Source organism: Dendrobates tinctorius, unplaced genomic scaffold (genome assembly GCF_039654945.1).
Source record: "Dendrobates tinctorius isolate UK_male_01 unplaced genomic scaffold, ASM3965494v1 ptg000013l, whole genome shotgun sequence".
Classification (NCBI taxonomy): Eukaryota; Metazoa; Chordata; class Amphibia; order Anura; family Dendrobatidae; genus Dendrobates; species Dendrobates tinctorius.
Genome location: NW_027361681.1, coordinates 10,849,569 through 10,864,691, shown reverse-complemented (window position 1 = coordinate 10,864,691; position 15,123 = coordinate 10,849,569). Strand labels below are relative to the sequence as shown.

Here is a 15,123-nt window from a genome sequence, read left to right as displayed (position 1 = left end):
CCTTACTCAATGTATAGTCAGTGGGTGCAGAAACTCTGCGTTTTCGGACAAAGAATTGACATACTGCGGAAAAAAAAAACGCAGCATGTGCACAGCAATTCTCAAATTACCATTGACTATCATTGGTACTGTACTACACTGCAGATTTGATGCAATTCTGTGCGTCCAAAAATGCTGCAGGAATGCATCAAAATTCGCAACGTGTGAACGCAGCCTGAGAGCACGACCCCTCCCCCTGGTAACGCTTAGTTTGGCCCTGGTAGGACACGACTCCCCCTGGTAACGCTTCGTCTGATCCTGGGAGGAGGTGCCCTCTTCCTGGAAAGCTTCGCCTGGCCGCGAGAGGACGACCCCTGCAATGGTTTACCATAGTAAGACGCCCCAGATCTCCAGTCCTAGGTTCTGTGGGTTAATTTTGCCCACAGGCCTCTGCTTGTCCTGTAGTTCCTCCATGTACGATGCCTTCCTGTGCTCTGTGCTGCTGTGAGCACTGTGGTCGGGGCAGGAGTTGCTGTTATTACAGAAGGCTGCAGCCCAATCAGTGAGCACTGCAGGCTTCCAAGTTCATACCCGATATGCTTGGAGTTGTAGTCCCTGGTTCTGCAGAAGTTTATGGATGTCTGATAGCCTCACATTGGATTATCAGGTGTGCAGCTATGAATCCATTACCGCTTCCCTCTCGCTCTCACAGGTTCTAGGGGAGAAACCGGATTTGCCGGAGGGTACAGCCGATGACGTGAAAGCCGATGCCACAAACAGAAAGCTGGCGAAGCTATATAGGGTGAGTGCCGGGCACCGCCGTACCTCTCCATGCACCAACCACCACTGACACATTTCTCTTCTGGTTTCCAGGTGTCTAATGGTGGCGGGGAGATGTCAGTCTCTCTGGTCGCTGATGAAAACCCCTTCACGCAATCTGCTCTCAACTCTGACGACTGCTTCATCCTGGACCACGGATCTGATGGCAAGATCTTTGTCTGGAAAGGTTCGTATTGAGTGTGACATGGCAGAAACTGGGGAGGGGACAGCACCACATCCACCAAGCTCTGCGCAGGAGTGGAAACTGCCTGGTCCTCAGCGATGGACCAGCCGATCACTACTTCCGCTTACAGTCAGTGAATGTACCCAGAGGATGAGTGGTGTCTTGTTCCCTCCGCCTACGATCTCCGTTACCAGGCTGCAGCGGGGGTGGCTTTCAGCTCTTCTACAGGGGGCACCAGCGGAATATTAAGGTCTCAATGTAGAAGTCCCTAGTGTACCCCTTATCCAAATGACTGTTATTGTGCTAAATGGTCAGGCCCCTGGTGATGCCTGGCCTCAAGTGAGACCTTGGTGGAGTGCTCTCTCTTGCGCTCTTTTTGGCCTTCCCCCTGAAGGTGACATGCATAACCCCCATCTTACCTTCCTTATAGGTAAGAACGCCAACATGGAGGAGAAGAAGATGGCTCTTAAAACCGCTACAGAGTTCATCTCCAAAATGGGATATCCCAAGCAGACACAGGTGAGGGGCAAGGGTCACCCGCAGCAAGTGTAATCCTCCCCACATTCCAGGCCAGAGCAGGGGACTAACGAGAGATGTATTGGAAACGGTCAGCAGGCTAGTTGATGGAGCTCAAGAGATGTATTGGAAACAGTCAGCAGGCTAGTGGATGGAGCACAAGTGATGTATTGGAAATAGTCAGCAGGCTAGTGGACAGACCTCTGCTAACGCTTTGGCTGAGGTGATAATACGTGAGTTGATCATCCTGTACATGCCCTTTCCATCCTTGGGGCCCGCAGAAGCTGCACTTGTAGGGTAGGCTCTGAGGCTGATGTGTGACCTATAACATGGTCATCTGGAGCACTGAAGGAGTAACAATCCCATCTTCTCTAGGAGGAGGTGTCCGAGTGATGCTTGGGGTATCCACATGGGGGTGCTCTACACACATCCATTGCTTCTGTCTCTGCAGGTACAAGTCCTCCCTGAGTCTGGGGAGACGCCACTCTTCAAGCAATTCTTCAAGAACTGGCGCGATATGGATCAGACAGAGGGGATGGGCATCGCGTACATCCCCAACCACATCGCCAAGATCGAGAACGTTCCGTTTGATGTCAGCTCCCTGCATGAGTCTCCGGCCATGGCTGCGCAGCACGGGATGGTGGACGATGGGCGTGGTGAGAAGCAGGTGTGGCCTGATCTCCTGGGGTTGTCACTGCAGATGATGGTGGTGGTAGTATCATGTACCTCCTGCGGGTGGCAGCATACTCATCTGCACACTCTTGCAGATTTGGCGCATTGAATCCTCAGAGAAGGTTCCGGTGGCGGCATCTCAGCACGGTCAGTTCTATGGAGGAGACAGTTACATCATCCTGTACAACTACAGTCACGGCGGGAAGAAAGGACAGATCATCTACACCTGGTAATGACCACAGTGCAGTCCTATATAAATGATGCCCCATCAGCACATGGTAATGACCACAGTGCAGTCCTATGTAAATGATGCCCCATCAGCACATGGTAATGACCACAGTGCAGTCCTATGTAAATGATGCCCCATCAGAACCTGATAATTACCATAGGGCAGTCCTATGTAAATGATGCCCCATCATTGCCTCCTTTCTGGAGCCTTCTTCTGGCCATTTGTTCCTTCACTATTTTCTAGATCTTCTGTTGCTGACTAGAGTTTCTAGATCTATTCTAGATGTCAGTGAACATGACATCTTATGCATGGGGATAAACTGAGAAAATGGGATATGTCTGAGCATCTGTCCATGAACTTAGTCTTCTCCACCTTCCTGCAGTGTGGGGGTCCTCCTCTCATGTTGGGGGCTCTATTATTGGGGGTGTGTGGACCTTGTGCTTGACCATTGTGTGGTAATTTCACGTTGGGTCTGACGTCTGGTCTCATTACAGGCAGGGACTGGACTCCTCAAAGGATGAGATCACGGCCTCCGCCTTCCTGAGCGCCCAGCTGGACGAGGAGCTAGGAGGCGGCCCAGTGCAGGTCAGCATCACCGCATGTTCACACAGCAGATGTGCAGGACAATGTGTCAGAGCAACATCCAACACTGCAGAGACACCATCACATGTTTCTCAACGCAGTGATTCTATAGCAATGCCCCCATCCCTTATGGGAAATATGCAAAAACATGCAAAACACAAGCCGCGGAGACGCCATCACATGTTTCTCAACGCAAGCAATGACTAGCCAGGTCTTTCCCCGGGAAGGAACAACCACGGGAAGGGCAGTCTCCAATGAAGGAAACCACCTATGCCAAAACATGGTATCCATCCACAGACAGCTGTTCGGGGTATTGCCCCTCATCAGTGTGGAGTAGGAAACTGGCTAGTAGGAGCAATGCCTAGTAAAAGACTGTGAAAATGAGGATGAGTGACCTCATGGAGATGAACATCCAACACTGCGGAGACACCATCACATGTTTCTCAACGCAGTGATTCTAGAGCAATGCCCCCATCCCTTATGGGAAATATGCAAAAACATGCAAAACACAAGCCGCGGAGACGCCATCACATGTTTCTCAACGCAAGCAATGACTAGCCAGGTCTTTCCCCGGGAAGGAACAACCATGGGAAGGGCAGTCTCCAATGAAGGAAACCACCTATGCCAAAACATGGTATCCATCCACAGACAGCTGTTTCGGGGTATTGGTATAGGATGAGTGACCTCATGGAGATCAACATCCAACACTGCGGAGACACCATCACATGTTTCTCAACGCAGTGATTCTAGAGCAATGCCCCAGCTGTCTGTGGATGGATACCATGTTTTGGCATAGGTGGTTTCCTTCATTGGAGACTGCCCTTCCCGTGGTTGTTCCTTCCCGGGGAAAGACCTGGCTAGTCATTGCTTGCGTTGAGAAACATGTGATGGTGTCTCCGCGGCTTGTGTTTTGAATGTGTCAGAGCAGTCACTCCGGGGGAGGGAGATGGATAAAGGGAACCCACCTTGCCATCTATTATAGGGTATAAATTCCTTGAGCATGATCCGGAATCCATCACAATTAGGGGCTCCTCACGTACTGCTTATGTATATCACACACACCCGATATACTAATGACCCTGAGCTTCTGCTCCACTGCAAGCGTGATCCAAGTGTCATTGACCCGTGTTCTGAACCTCTCGTATCAGAGAATAGCAGCACAGGTGCGGAGGAGACAGAGAAACTAATTTCTCAATTGCCTTGATGGCCTGACTCAGCGTAGACTATTCGGGTCCCTTCATCAGGCATAGAGTAACACAAAATCTGAAGAGTCACATATACACAACAGGTCACCGGAATAAGGCAATAGATAAGACAAGTGACCTGAAGCTGAACTATCAGTATGGGCAGGGGAGAAACAGCTGTGACTGTAAATATTGGAACAGTTCAGTATGTATGCGTGTGTGTATATACTGTATATTTACACACGCACACATACACACACCCACTCTAGTGGTGACTGTGTATACATACCTACAGCAGTATGTGAGGAGCCACCTCTAGTGGTGACTGTATACATACACATGTGAGTATTTCCCTCTAGTTGTGACTGTGTATACACACATATTTCTATGTGAGGATCTCCCTCTTGTGGTGACTATGTATACATACACATCTCTGTGAGGATATCCCTCTAGTGGTGACTGTGTATACATACACATCTCTGTGTGAGGATATCCCTCTATTGGTGACAGTGTATACATACACATCTCTATGTGAGGATCTCCCTTTAGTTGTGACTGTGTATACACGCGTACCTCTGTGAGGATCTCCCTCTAGTGGTTTCTGTGTATACATGCGTATCTCTGTGAGGATCTCCCTCTTGTAGTGACTGTGTATACATACACATCTCTATGTGAGGATATCCCTCTAGTGGTGACTGTGTATACATACACATCTGTATGTGAGGATCTCCCTCTTGTGGTGACTGTGTATACACGCGTATCTCTATGTGAGGATCTCCCTCAAGTGGTGACTGTACTGTATATACCAGTGATGGCGAACCTTTTAGAGACCGGGTGCCCAAACAGCAATCTAAAACCCACTTATTTATCGCAAAGTGCCAACACGGCAATTTAACCAGAATACTGAGGTTTTAGATTAGAAAAAGAACTCCTACATTAGCGCGCTATAGCAAAGAGCTTGTAAGCTCTGCACACCAAGCCTAAGATACTAGCCACCGATTGCAGTGGAGATCTGTTCTTGAGAATGGATAGGATTTTTATTCAAGAGTAAAATTGCACATATGATGCTCCATTCTGTATAATGGCTACACATAATTCTCCATACTGTATAATGGCCACACATGATGATGCATGCAGTATTATGTTATGGCCCCACATGATGCTGCATGCAGTATAATGGCCCCACATGATGCTGCATGCAGTATAATGGCCCCACATGATGCTGCATGCAGTATAATGGCCCCACATGATGCTGCATGCAGTATAATGGCCCCACATGATGCTGCATGCAGTATAATGGCCCCACATGATGCTGCATGCAGTATAATGGCCCCACATGATGCTGCATGCAGTATAATGGCCCCACATGATGCTGCATGCAGTATAATGGCCCCACATGATGCTGCATGCAGTATAATGGCCCCACATGATGCTGCATGCAGTATAATGGCCACACAGTGCTCCATACTGTATAGATTCAAGATTCAAAGAAGCTTTATTGGCAGGACTAAATACACATTAGTTTTGCCAAAGCAAGTGTACAAAAGGGAATAGGGACTGTAGGGGTGTTGGGTAAGGGCTGTAAGAAAGGTGGATGGGGGCAGATCCAGGATGGGGGCTATAGAGGTCCATGGCATAGGGAAGGTGGATGGGGGCAGATCCAGGGTGGGGGGCCATAAAAGTCCATGGCATATCATGACTGTCTTTCTCGCAGTCTGACATTCGCTCACATACCGCGCTGCTATCTCCACTGCTCTCTCTTCTTCCCCCAGCAGGATATATGTTTTCTCTTCCTCCTTCATAGTGATGAAATCCGGGAAGAGATGTATAATGGTACCACATGATGATGCATACAGTGTAATGGCCCCATATGATGCTGCATGTAGTATAATCGCCCCATATGATGCTCCCTACTGTATAATGGCCACACATGATGCTCCACACTGTATAATGGCCACACATAACACTCCATACTGTATAATGGCCACACATAATACTCCATACAGTATAATGGCCCCACGTGATGCTGCATACAGTATAATGGCCCCACGTGATGCTGCATACAGTATAATGGCCCCACGTGATGCTGCATACAGTATAATGGCCCCACGTGATGCTGCATACAGTATAATGGCCCCATATACTGCTCCATTCTGTATAATGGCCTTGTATTAAAAAAAAAAAACTACTCGCCTCTGCCCGTTCCAACGCTGATCTCGTCTCTTCATATATCAATCCTACCTGTGGGTACGCGTGCCATCTCTGCAATAGCGCTGCCGCCACTCTCCTCAGCCCGTGCGCCATCCCCGTCCTCAGCACATGCATAGACTGATGGAACAGCGTGTGACCTGATGGGAGAGTGGCCGTGACGCCGGCGTTAGTGATGAGGGTCCAGGAGATTATGAGCAGGCTGAGGAGAGTGGTGGCAGCGCTAGTTTTGAGATGGCACGTGTGCCCACCGGGAGGGCTCTGTGTGCCCCCTCTGGCACGCTTGCCATAGGTTCGCCACCACTGCTATCTACATACACATCTCTATGTGAGGATCTCCCTCTAGTGGTGACTGTATATGCCCACATCTGTATGGCTCTGTATTATACATATACACACACACAGTCACTAGAGGGGGCACCTCACATAGAAATGTGTATGTATACACAGTCATTACTAGATGGAGATCCTCGTGTACAGGGGTGTGTGTATGTGTGTATACAGTCACCACTATATGGAGATCTTCGCGTACAGGTGTGTGTGTGTGAATACACAGTCACCACTAGATGGAGATCTTCACGTACAGGGGTGTGTGTGTGTGAGAATACACAGTCACCACTAGATGGAGATCCTCATGTACAGATGTGTGTGTATGCACAGTCACCACTAGAGGGAGATCCTCACGTACAGATGTGTACATAGTCATTCATTCACAACTAGAGGGAGCTCTTCACATACAGGTGAGTGTAATTTGCAGTCACCATTAGAGGGGGGGGCTCCTCACATACAGCCATACAGTCACAACTTGAGGGGGGCTTCTCGCATACAGATGTGTGCATACTGTCACTATTAGAGGGAGCTCGTGGCATACAGATTGTATGTGCAGGTCTCTGCTGTGACTGTTGCGGCTCTGTGCAGTGAGTTGACCTCGGTGTCTCCTTTATGTATTGAAGCCTTCGCTCTTCTCTCTGTGCAGGGGCCCAGGAGTCAGGTACATGGGTGTGCTGCATGTTATGCTGGGGACACCCTTTCTGTGCTGGTTGGGCTGATATGTGCCCCCATGTTATGTAATGGGTGGCTGCTGATTTACAGGGTCTGCAGCTTAGTATATTATTTTCCCTCTCATGACGGCGACCATACAACCTGAACCCTAATGATCTTTGTGATTTGAAGTGGCATCCATTGCTGTGTTGGTCACTGCTTACATTACACTGTATCAGTGATTCCTGATGGTTTTGTGCCGAGCATTTTGGGAAATGTATGTGGTGCTGGTTTAGAATTTGTATGTCCCTCACCCCCCCTCCCCTGTGCATGGAGTGTCGTCATAAACTGCACATTTCAAATGCTCCCCCCTTCCCCCACCCCACTGTGTGCCCATCTAGTGACTGTCACCTGAAGTGCGAGGGCCGGCTGGTGGGTTTCCCCAGTGATGAGGCTGGAGTGTAATATGAATAGTCTGTGTGACAGGTGCGCGTGGTGCAAGGCAAGGAGCCGGCTCATCTCCTAAGCTTGTTTGGTGGGAAACCGCTGATCGTCTATAAGGGTGGAACCTCCAGAGAAGGCGGACAGAGCACAGACTCAGCTGTACGTCTCTTCCAAGTGCGGGCATCATCTGCGGGCTTCTCCAGAGCCGTGGAGGTAAGGCTTTTCTACTGTATCAGCCTGTGTAGCCCTAGTTCGCCTCCTGGGACCGGCGCCCTGCTTGGGTCTCCTGTGACTGGCGCCCCGCTTGTCTCCCGCTTCCTGTGACCGGCGCTCTGCTTGTGTCATTCATAGGTGGAAGCCTCTGCTGACAGTCTGAACTCCAATGATGCGTTTGTCCTGAAGACACCGACCACTGCATTCCTGTGGGTGGGTCAAGGCTCCAGCAATCCAGAGAAGCAGGGGGCTCGCGAATTATTAACTGTCCTCGGGATCTCCGGCTCAGAGATTGCAGAAGGAAGAGAAACTGGTAAGAAACTCAACAGGGGACAATGGGGTAAGCGATAACTCTTGCCCGGGCAGAAATAGGGGATTGTGGGGTGAGTGTCTCTTCCGAATCATTATGATCGGTCCCGTGGACGCAACGTCTGTGTTTCCGGCTGAGTGTGTCGCTATGAAGTATGTGCTGCCTGCCGTCTGTCTTCTAACGAGCTGACCTACAAATTGTCTTGTGACACCAACCTGAAATCTCACAAATCCCACCTCTTCAGCTGCATCCTCACCTCTTCACAAGCGGAGGAGGAGATTGATGCTGCGCCTGGACATCACTGTAAATCCTCTTTGGGCTCACATGTTCAGATCTCAAGGAATTGCACTCCTGGTGCGGCGGTCGGATTGGTGGGGATTTTGTCTATTGGGCGGAGCTCCCGGTGGTTGGATCGCCTCCCGTGCTGGAATTCCACCTGTCGTCTCTGTTTCGCTGCCAATGATTAAAGTTACATTTTACCTTTTCCTGCAATTCATTGGTACAGTGGTCATGTGACCTCCCCTCCAACCCTGGACAGTCCATATTAACACTTTTGCTCCCGTTGCAGATGACTTCTGGGCAGCGCTGGGCGGGAAGGCTCCATATCGCACCTCCGCCAGGCTGAAGGACAAGCTGAATGCCCACCCTCCCCGCCTCTTTGCCTGCTCCAACAAGACCGGCAGATTCATTGTAAGTGGCTGCCTCTCCGTCTCTCCTCTCCTCACACCACTCGATCTCGCTGTTGACATTCCCCCATCTCATTTTTCGCTATATTCTGTAGATTGAGGAGGTTCCGGGAGAGATCACACAAGACGACCTGGCCACCGATGACGTGATGCTGCTGGACACCTGGGACCAGGTATAACACGACGGCCACTGTTGGGGTTAAAGCTCCTGGCTCCTAACCCTGGAAGGAGCATAAACCAGAGAGCAGCAGCTCCATACAATCAACTTCTCATCTGTGTTTTCAGGTGTTTGTCTGGATCGGAAATGAAGCCCAAGAGGAAGAGAAGAAGGAAGCGCAGGCCTCAGGTAACAAGGGGGGGGAAGATATTCTCTGTATGGTCTGCAGCGTGTCGCTACAGGAGGTTCTCTGTACAGGGTACTCTGAGAGCTGTTACAGGGTGTTTGCTGTATGGGGTCTGCAGCCTGTCCCTTCAGAGTATTCTCTGTATGGGGTCTGCAGGGTGTCGCTCCAGGGCGTTCATTGTATGGGGTCTGCAGAGTGTTGCTCCAGGGTGCTCTCTCTATGGGGTCTGCAGACCAAGGTTGCTTACATAATGGGGGTCAACATCTCACCTTCTGCCACTTCTGATTTTCAGCTTCTAAATACATAGAGACAGATCCATCTGGCAGAGACAGAAGGACCCCTGTGGCTTTGATCAAGCAGGGATTCGAGCCCCCTACCTTCACTGGCTGGTTCCTGGGCTGGGACAATGACTTCTGGGCGGTGGACCCTCTGGAGAAGGCGCTGGCGGAGCTGAACATGTGACCTGGACTAGTGCTCTGCGACCTTTGTGCCTTCACTGCCTGAACCCTCCCCCCTCTTACTAGAGACTGACCACTCTCCACCCCTCCCTCGCTGTGCAGTCACCAATCATATGGAACCCACAATAGTTTTTCAATATTTAAAAGCAATAAAAGCTTCAACTGGATCCAGCGCCAAAATGTTCTGTGGGCGGCACAAATGTTCCAATGTAACACGTCTCCTACTGAAACTGCTGCTCCTGCTCCGCACATAGCGAAATCTGCACTCATAATAAGACGCTATGTAACAGCAACATAGTGACCTCAGCTCTGGATTTGACTGTAGGTTAAGACCCAGTGTTAAAGCAGAATAGTGACTGCAGGTCTGAAAGATGTCAGTAATGTAAGACTCCTCAGTGAGCTCTGACCACAGACATTTAAAGTGAACCTGTTAGGAGGATTATGCTCAGTAAACTACAGACACTGTCATGTTGCTGCTGTTATACTGATTAAAATGATACCTGGGGTGAAGTCTTGTGGTTGTCTTTGCAATCAGTGTTAGACGTTTTCAGCTAATGAGATGCCCGTGCTCTGGGGTGGCACTGTAGGCAGAGTCTTATCTTTCTGCTCTAGGCCAGAGAAACCAGCAGCAACATGACAGTGTCTATAGTTTAACTTAGCAGGGTTTTGCTGAAACGTTCGTGATGTAACGTCAGCAGTCTTGGGGTTGCAGCTCTCGCTGTGACTAGAATATAAGATAAAGGTGATGCAGAGCTAGTCTTAGTCTTATTGGACTTCTTTCCACATATAGAAATCTTCATTTATTAGACACAATATATAAAATATGATTAATAAGTTCAATGCGATTCACAGAATTATGGTAAAAAGTAGAAAATGCATAAATTACAACTAAGCAGCAAAGATGAAGAGAGTGTGGTGCTCATTGTGTGGTGACAAGAGGAAGGCTGCAGGTGCTGTGTTTGGGGGGGGTCCCTGTAAGTGCAACCTGCCCCTGAGCGTCATGGGACAACCAGCACCACAGAGTTATCTGAGTAAATGGCTACATTGTATAGAATTACTTCTTGCAGCTGCGGTGTCTCTCCTCGCACTGGACGTACTGACGTGTTACTTGCGTCCGGCGAGCATTCCATGCAGCATGTCAATGGGGAGAGGGAAGACAATGGTTGAGTTCTTCTCCGCAGCGATGGTGGTCAATGTCTGAAGGTAACGTAACTGCAGGGCGGCAGGGGATTCTGAAATCACCATGGAGGCTTCTTTCAGTGCACGAGACGCATTCATTTCACCTTCTGCGGCGATAACCTGGAGAGATGTGTACATTATTGGGTTAATGCATGACCATATCAAAGGGTCAAGGGGTGATTATACTTAGCTGCTCAAAAAATAAAGGGAACACTTCTGTGAAATCAACCTGTCCAGTTATGCAAAACTGATAGTGAATCAGTTTCTCCTGCTGTTGTGCAAATGGAACAGATAATAGGTAGAAATGATAGTTAAATTTAGCAAGTGGTTCTGCAGGTGGTGACCACAGACCATTTCTCAGTTCTCATCCTTTTTGGCTGTTGTTTTGGTCACTTCTGCATTTTGTCATTGCTCTCACCCCTAGAGATACAGTAGCATGAGGCGGTGTCTACAATCCACAAAAGTGGCTCAGGTAGTGCTGCTCATCCAGTATGGCTCATCAATGCGAGCTGTGGCAAGAAGGGTAGCTGTGTCTGTCAGCACAGTGTCCAGAGCATGGAGAAGATGGCAGGCGACAGGCCAGTACACCAGGAAACGTGGAGGGGGCCGTAGGAGGGCAACAACCCAGCAGCCAGGACTGCTACATCCTTTGTGTGAGGAGGAGCAGTGCCAGAGCACTGCAAAATGACCCCTAGCAGGCCAATAACATCCATGTGTCTGCTCAAACTGTCAGAAACAGACTCCATAAGAGTAGTATGAGAGCCTGATGTCCACAAGTGGGTGTAGAGCTTACAGGGCAATTGGCAGATTTGACATTGGTGCCCTATGCTCTTCACTGTTATAGGTTCACACTGAGCACATGTGACAGAGTATCAAGATGCCGTGGAGAACATTCTGCCTGCAACATCTTCTAACATGACCAGTTTGGCATTGAGTCAGTAATGGTGTGGGGAGCCATTTCTCTTTCGCCTCATTGGGGGACACAGACTGTGGGTGTATGCTTCTGCCGCTAGGAGGCTGACACTAAGTGAAAAAAAGGTTAGCTCCTCCGCAGTATACACCCTCACCCCTATTGCAGGCGGAAATCAGTTTTTTGCTTAGTGTCCATGGAGGCACACGTCTGTTTTTTCTCCAGACCGTTTCTTCGTCTTTTTCCCATGAAGATGTGGCAAGGGCAACGGATCCTATTGAAACGGTCCGATTTCCCCAAACCAACGGGCGAGCACGTGAGAGTGTCGCCTCCACGTATCCTCTCCCACGACGTGGGACACAATGCCGGACTTAGCCCTGACCACCCCTAGGTATTGAAACCATGGGCTGTACAGAGGCACAAGACTAGTCCGTGTGGCCCCCACTGCTCCACCAATGCTCGGACTGCGGCGCTGCAAGGTGGCAGACAGTCCCTCTCCTCACCCCCTGAAGGGGTTAGATGGAGCTAGGGTACCTGCACCATCCCATCTGTTTTTTTTTGTCAAAGACCCCCTCACGGAAGAGAATCATCGGAGAGAGGGTCTGGGAGGGCTCCTGGAAGTCTTTGGGCTGGAGCCCACAGCGCTAGATACGTCAGGCGGCAACCTGGAACGCCGCACCGGTCAGTAGCGCCATACCGCCCCCCCCGGGTCGGGTAGGGGGAAAAATTGAGGCCGGAGCTAGGCCGCGGCCGGAAGTCCCACCCCCGGGACCGCGCGTCACTTCCGCCCGCCCTGCACTGGGCGACGATAGAAATCGAGGCCCCGGCTTCGGAGCGCGGCTAGGCCGCAAAGCAGAAGTACCGCCCCTAGGCCCGTTTTCACAGGCTGGCGCGCACCGCAGATGTTGGCGCGCGATTTGATGGAAGATCCACGTCGGGGGGGGGGGTGCAGGACTGGGGTAAGTGCCCGAGAGGCCACGCTACAGGGAAAAACGAGGTGCTACCTCCTCCCCATACAGTCATGGCCAAAAGTTTAGAGAATGACACAAATATTAATTTTTACAAAGTCTACTGCTTCATTTTTTCTAATGGCAATTTGCATATACTCCAGAATGTTATAAAGAGTGATCAGCTTAACAGCAATTACTTACAAAGTCAATATTTGCCTAGAAAATGAACTTTATCCCCCAAAACACATTTCAACATCATTGCAGCCCTGCCTTAAAAGGACCAGCTAACGTCGTTTCAGTGATTGCGCCATTAACACAGGTGTGGGTGTTGATGAGGACAGGGCTGGAGATCAATCTGTCATGATTAAGTAAGAATGACACCACTGGACACTTTAAAAGGAGGCTGGTGCTTGGCATAATTGTTTCTCTTCTGTTAACCATGGTTATCTCTAAAGAAACACGTGCAGTCATCATTGCACTGCACAAAAATGGCCTAACAGGGAAGTGTATCGCAGCTAGAAAGATTGCACCTCAGTCAACAATCTATTGCATCATCAAGAACTTCAAGGAGAGAGGTTCCCTTGTTGCCAAAAAGGCTCCAGGGCGCCCAAGAAAGACCAGCAAGCGCCAGGACCGTCTCTTAAAAGTGTTTCAGCTGTGGGATCGGGCTACCAGAAGTGCAGAGCTTGTTCAGGAATGGCAGCAGGCAGGTGTGAGTGCATCTGCACGCACTGTGAGGCGGAGACTCTTGGAGCAAGGCCTGGTCTCAAGGAGGGCAGCAAAGAAGCCACTTCTCTCCAGAAAAAAACATCATGGACAGACTGATATTCTGCAAGAGGTACAGGGAGTGGACTGCTGAGGACTGGGGTAAAGTCATTTTCTCTGATGAATCCCCTTTTCGATTTTTTGGGACATCTGGAAAACAGCTTATTCGGAGAAGACCAGGTGAGCGCTACCACCAGTCTTGTCTCATGCCAACTGTCAAGCATCCTGAAACTATTCATGTGTGGGGTTGCTTCTCAGCCAAGGTAATGGGCTCTCTCTCAGTCTTGCCTAAAAACACAGCCATGAATAAAGAATGGTACCAGCATGTCCTCCAAGAGCAACTTCTCCCAACCGTCCAAGAGCAGTTTGGCGATCAACAATGCCTTTTTCAACATGATGGAGCACCTTGCCATAAAGCAAAGGTGATCACTAAATGGCTCAGGTAACAAAACATAGAGATTTTGGGACCATGGCCTGGAAACTCCCCAGATCTTAATCCCATTGAGAACTTGTGGTCAATCATCAAGAGACGGGTGGACAAACAAAAACCTTCAAATTCAGACAAAATAAAAGCATTGATTTTGCAAGAATGGACTGCTATCAGTCAGGATTTGATCCAGAAGTTGATTGAGAGCATGCCAGGGAGAATTGCTGAGGTCCTGAAGAAGAAGGGTCAACACTGCAAATATTGACTTGCTGCATTAACTCATTCTAACTGTCAATATAACCTTTTGCTACTCATAATATGATTGCAATTATATTTCTGTATGTGATAAAAACATCTGACAAACACACATAAAAAGCAGAGGCCAGCAGATCATGTGAAAATATAATATTTATGTCATTCTCTAAACTTTTGGCCATGACTGTAGACCCAGCAGCGGACAGATACAGCATGTCCGAGAAGGAAAAGACGCACACGTTCTTTTACGCTGCATGCATCTCTTGTCGGGCTGCGTTTCCGCGGGCGCAGAGCAAGCGTTTATGCGAAGCCTGCGATTCCGAACGCGCCCAGGAGCCCTCCCCTGCGACCGCGACCAATGTGTCAAATCCCCCGGAGTGGGCACGATCACTGTCACAGATAAGGGCAGGGACTGTGGCTCGCTGTCTTTAGAAGGAACCTCCACCTCACTAGAGTCTCCGACCTGCAGGGGCCGCTGTAACTCCAGGCAGACCCGGAGGAAATGAATCCAAACGGTGTTGCCCATTCCATCCGGTGCCTTGGCATCCGTAAGCTCTGCTTCTTGCTCCCCGTCACCAGTGGTTGATAGCGAGCAGACCTCGGATTGCGACTCAGATGAGCCCCTTGACCTGGATACTCCAGGGTCACGTGAAACAGTGGACAGCCTCATAGAAGCCGTCAATCAGACCCTGGGGATTGAGGATGATCCCGCAGCGGCTACGGGGCATAAGGTGGCATTTATGTGAGTGAAGCGCACGCACAGAATTTTTTCCACTCGCCCTGAGTTTGAGGACATAGTGCAGCGGAATAGAGAACGTCCAGACCGGG

At 49.7% G+C, this 15,123-nt stretch overlaps 2 protein-coding genes across 5 annotated transcripts in view; one reads left to right on the top strand and one right to left on the bottom strand.

Moving 5' to 3' along the window:
• The window catches only part of GSN (gelsolin), a 60,788-nt gene extending 50,812 nt beyond the window's left edge, over window positions 1-9,976 (top strand). For 2 of the 3 annotated variants that reach the window (XM_073558823.1, XM_073558828.1), the window contains 13 exons: window positions 692-781; window positions 853-985; window positions 1,413-1,501; window positions 1,950-2,165; window positions 2,266-2,399; window positions 2,894-2,984; window positions 7,350-7,364; window positions 7,841-8,011; window positions 8,150-8,324; window positions 8,890-9,011; window positions 9,103-9,180; window positions 9,293-9,353; window positions 9,644-9,976. In XM_073558823.1, coding sequence (XP_073414924.1) covers window positions 692-781; window positions 853-985; window positions 1,413-1,501; window positions 1,950-2,165; window positions 2,266-2,399; window positions 2,894-2,984; window positions 7,350-7,364; window positions 7,841-8,011; window positions 8,150-8,324; window positions 8,890-9,011; window positions 9,103-9,180; window positions 9,293-9,353; window positions 9,644-9,813 — 1,545 coding nt within the window. In that variant the 3' untranslated portion in view covers window positions 9,814-9,976. The remainder of the gene's footprint in view (window positions 1-691; window positions 782-852; window positions 986-1,412; window positions 1,502-1,949; window positions 2,166-2,265; window positions 2,400-2,893; window positions 2,985-7,349; window positions 7,365-7,840; window positions 8,012-8,149; window positions 8,325-8,889; window positions 9,012-9,102; window positions 9,181-9,292; window positions 9,354-9,643) is intronic. The other variant, XM_073558824.1, reaches the window with a different exon arrangement.
• Window positions 9,977-10,583: 607 nt separating this feature from the next.
• Window positions 10,584-15,123, bottom strand: part of STOM (stomatin) — a 53,808-nt gene continuing 49,268 nt past the window's right edge. For both annotated transcript variants that reach the window (XM_073558829.1, XM_073558830.1), the window contains exon 7: window positions 10,584-11,108. In XM_073558829.1, the coding sequence (XP_073414930.1) occupies window positions 10,914-11,108 (195 nt within the window). In that variant the 3' untranslated portion in view covers window positions 10,584-10,913. The remainder of the gene's footprint in view (window positions 11,109-15,123) is intronic.